Consider the following 3,909-nt stretch of genomic DNA (forward strand, 5'->3'; position numbering starts at 1 on the left):
CACTGTGTGGCTATCTTCACCATTGCTAACATCGGTTGGGGTGGGAATGGGGTGGGTACGGTCAAGGTCCCCTTCTTCACTCGCCCAACGAACACAGTGACCATCTAAGGGTCGCTGAGGCCCCGGGCCCAAATTTCGTCTCCGCAGAGACTTCCCCTTCCCCGCCCCCCACCAGCAGATCCTCTGCGCGCAGAAAAGCGGTCCCCACCCCTTCCACGCCCCCGCCCCACCTCTTGCCCCCGCCTTTCCAACTCTCTCTTTTTTTTGCCGGGGTGGTTTGTTCTGAGCAGTACAGATAAACAGTCCTGTCAAAAGGCGCAGCTCGCGGTGCTGCGGGCCGAGCCTGGGCCCGGCGCCGACGTGTCGGCTGCGCTCTCTGGAGTTTGTGGCAGGGCTCACTCCAGCGGCTCCGCGCTGCGGGACCCAGACCTCCGGTCCCCCTCGGAGCTCTGCCCGCGCCCGCCTCCGCGGAGGAGCGGAAGGCGGAGGCCCAGAGACTGGCCTGGGGCAGGAAGGCGGGCGCGCGTGGGCGTAGGGGACGCAGAGATGTCCACCGGCTCGGTGAGCGACCCTGAGGACTTGGAGTTGCGCGGGCTGCAGCAGGGGTACCCGGTCCCCGTCTCCAAGAGGCCGCCCCTCTGCAGCGCGGAGCGCAGATACATCTCGCCCAGTGACAACTCGTCAGCAGAGGAAGATGATCCCGAAGGCGACGAGGGGCAGTGCGCACTGGGCACAGCCGGCGGCGCGGGAGGCTGCAAAAGAAAGCGGCCCCGCGCAGCTGGGGGCGGCGGCGGCAAGAAGCCCCTCCCGCCCAAGGGCTCCGCGGCCGAGTGCAAGCAGTCGCAGCGGAACGCGGCCAACGCCCGAGAGCGCGCCCGAATGCGCGTGCTGAGCAAAGCCTTCTCCAGGCTCAAGACAAGCCTGCCGTGGGTGCCCCCGGATACCAAGCTTTCTAAGTTGGACACGCTCCGGCTGGCTTCCAGCTACATCGCGCACCTGCGGCAGCTACTGCAGGAGGACCGCTACGAGAACGGCTACGTGCACCCGGTGAACCTGGTAGGGGCGCTGCGCTCGAGGCCCGGGGCGCGTGGCCGGGAGATGTCGGGGCGCTCCTGAGAGCTGGACGAAGTCATCCGGCTGGGAACAACCCGAAAGAGGGGTTCTGGTGTGGGTGGTGAGGATGCCAGATTAGTTTCTCCCAAATCACAGGAAGGGCCAGCCATCTTCCTGGAGAAGAACCATCCACCCTCTGTTTGCATCATTCTGATCATTGTACGTGTTTCGTCCAGTGACGGCTATTGGCTAATCTTCTGCTTACAGGGTCAATCTGGGTTCCTTCCACTGCAGATTAAATGGCAAATCTCCCTTGCGCAACTTTTTTACTAGCTAAGAGTCTGACAGATCTGATTGAACAAGCCCTCCTTTCTAAAAAGGAGGGAAGGCCAAGCTCTATTTAAAAGGCTTTGGATTTTTAAGTTCTTGCAGAATAGCAGAGGTTTCCTCAAAAGGGATCTGTTTGGAAAGTCCCTCTCTGACCTGCCAACTCTTCCGGTTTGAGATTGGAGGACTGATGCTGTGTGTGTGTGTGTGTGTGTGTGTGCGCGTGTGTGTGTGCGCGCGCTTGCGCGTGTGCGCGCATTGGAGGGGGGTTCCGGGAGGGAGGGGATTATACGACAAAATCCCCAAATCCTTCAAGTTTCACTGAATAATGGTGAGGGCACAGGCCAGGAGGAAGCATGGATGGACCCTCTTCACGTCTCATGCAATCCAAATCCAGCAAACTTGAAATCCCAGTTGAGAGAGAAGACAGGCAAATTTCCAGAACACTGATAAAGTGTGAGCTACTCAGAACCAGAATATCACAGGGTCCACTTAGTTGAGAGGTTTCGGTTTGCCATAGTCGTTTCTCTTCTTATATTTGACGCTTTTTAATTTTACAGACATGGCCATTTGTGGTCTCAGGACGACCCGACTCTGACACCAAAGAAGTCTCCGCTGCCAGCAGACTCTGCGGGACCACCGCGTAGGTCGAACTTGAGCTCACTTGATGGATTACTGCTTAAATGCGTGTTATTTGGGGGCTGTGGAGAGAAGGGAGACAGCGTGAGAATCCACAGAGAATAGGAAGAAAGTTCCACTGGATTCTCCTAGACAGCCCCCAACCCCGAATTTCGAACACGAACGGTGGTGGGCGTGGAGGGCAGAGCCCAAGGGTCAGCGGCGTGGCTGTCACCGCGGGACACCCAGCGCTACTACTGCCGCGGATCTGGGCGACACTTCACCTCTCCAGAAAGTTTTCTTCGGTCTCGGGAGCGCAGACCCCAATCCAACCTCGGGCTTCAGCAGTATAGACTAATCCCCACGCTGCCGTCAGAGCCGAGCCAGCGCCAAACGCTGGAGTTGCTTTCCGAGCTGAGCCAGATACATTGTATATGCGTTACACGTGGGGCACGGCTCTGCGCGGCCCGGGCCCTGACGGTGGTACGGTTAGGACGCCCTCTTAGTAACAGTCGGCTTCAGAGACATGTCTCCACGTGAGACCCACATCCGGCAGGTTTTTAAGTTGCAAAGTAGCGTGGAAACCTGGGTGGGGTTGGTATTCCACAGAGCAGCACCCCCCGGGAGGACAGGGTGGGGGCGTCTCACTGCACCGGAAGAGCGGTGGCTCCAGTCTGAGACCACCTGAGCCAGGTTTGCCCAGAGCGCCCACTGCCCTTGGGCTCCCTGGTGGGGGCAGACCGCTCCGCCCCTTCCCAGGCACAGGTCTCCTTCCCGCGGCCCTCTACTCCCTCCTCCCACACCTCTTTGCAGAAACCCCTCCGACTCCTGTCCCCACCTGCCCCCCACCCCACCCCCTGCTTACCCACTTGGGTCTCCCCTCCTGCAACACTGTCTCCTAAACCGTCTCCCTTGCCCACGTTTTTCCTCGCTCCCAGCAGCTGAGCCTGTTTGGTACCTCGTGACCCTGCTCAGGGGAAGCAAACTGCCCCTGGAGGCTGCACTACCACAGTTAATTAGAAAATGTAAATAAATTTATTTTTTTATGAATAATAAAATGCATTGTGAAAAGCAGCGAGTGCCCTGGGCGTCAGAATGTGGTCTTTGTTGTTCTTTACTAAATCTGGGCTGGGCTTAGTAGAATTCAAGGTGTCCTTGTGGCCTTGGACAGAGGTTGGGCATGGTCTGCAGAGCAGTGATGATCCCATTTGGATCACTGTACTTCCAAATTAACTCTCATGAATTTCTGACTTTTTTTTTCTGGAGGCGAGGTTTACTGAAAGGCAAGAATGGAGGCTTATTGGCCCTAAGAGTCTTCTGGGGCCATCGCCCTGTGGAAAGGTACACACTTCAAGACTGTATGGGTGCCCCATCACACACACACACACACACACACACACACACACACAGGATGCTTTCTCCAGCCTAAAACACTGACTGCTTACAATTGCAAGTAGTTCAAGGGCTCCCTCCATCCCACACACCTGAATGGGGGTGTCTTAGTCTAACTGGCTAAGTAAATTTGTATACAAGACACCAATTTGTATTTAAGTAGAATTTTCTTTTTTTTCAAATAATGTTTCTTTTTCTTTTTTCAAATAATGTTTACATAGCGTTTTTAGTATACCATCTCATTTTCCTTGTTACTTTCTTTCATTTTCACTGCAATTTTTGCAGGAGGTAATAATAACTTGGGAAACATCATACACTTTTTAAAACTCTGCTTTCTAAAAGCAGCATTCTCTTTGTAGAACATTTTGAAAGATGTGAGGACAAAACTACCTGAACAGCTGCCCAGTTTGGGGGTTATCCTTTGTTATATAAAATTAAAAGTCAGTTCCTCGACCAAGGACAGCATTTACAGCTGGAGTTTAAGAGGTGAGAGAGGTGGGGGGCACTACTTCCTGTTTT

General features: G+C 55.0%; 1 protein-coding gene across 1 annotated transcript; it reads left to right on the forward strand.

Moving 5' to 3' along the window:
- The first annotated feature begins 275 nt into the window (after positions 1-275).
- Positions 276-3,002, forward strand: MSC (musculin). Its single transcript, XM_066372439.1, has 2 exons — positions 276-1,056; positions 1,941-3,002. Exons 1-2 carry the CDS (start codon positions 547-549, stop codon positions 2,025-2,027), a joined length of 597 nt encoding a protein of 198 aa, XP_066228536.1. The 5' UTR covers positions 276-546; the 3' UTR covers positions 2,028-3,002.
- The last annotated feature ends 907 nt before the right edge of the window (positions 3,003-3,909 follow it).

This window comes from Saccopteryx leptura, chromosome 3 (assembly GCF_036850995.1).
Source record: "Saccopteryx leptura isolate mSacLep1 chromosome 3, mSacLep1_pri_phased_curated, whole genome shotgun sequence".
Taxonomy (NCBI): Eukaryota; Metazoa; Chordata; class Mammalia; order Chiroptera; family Emballonuridae; genus Saccopteryx; species Saccopteryx leptura.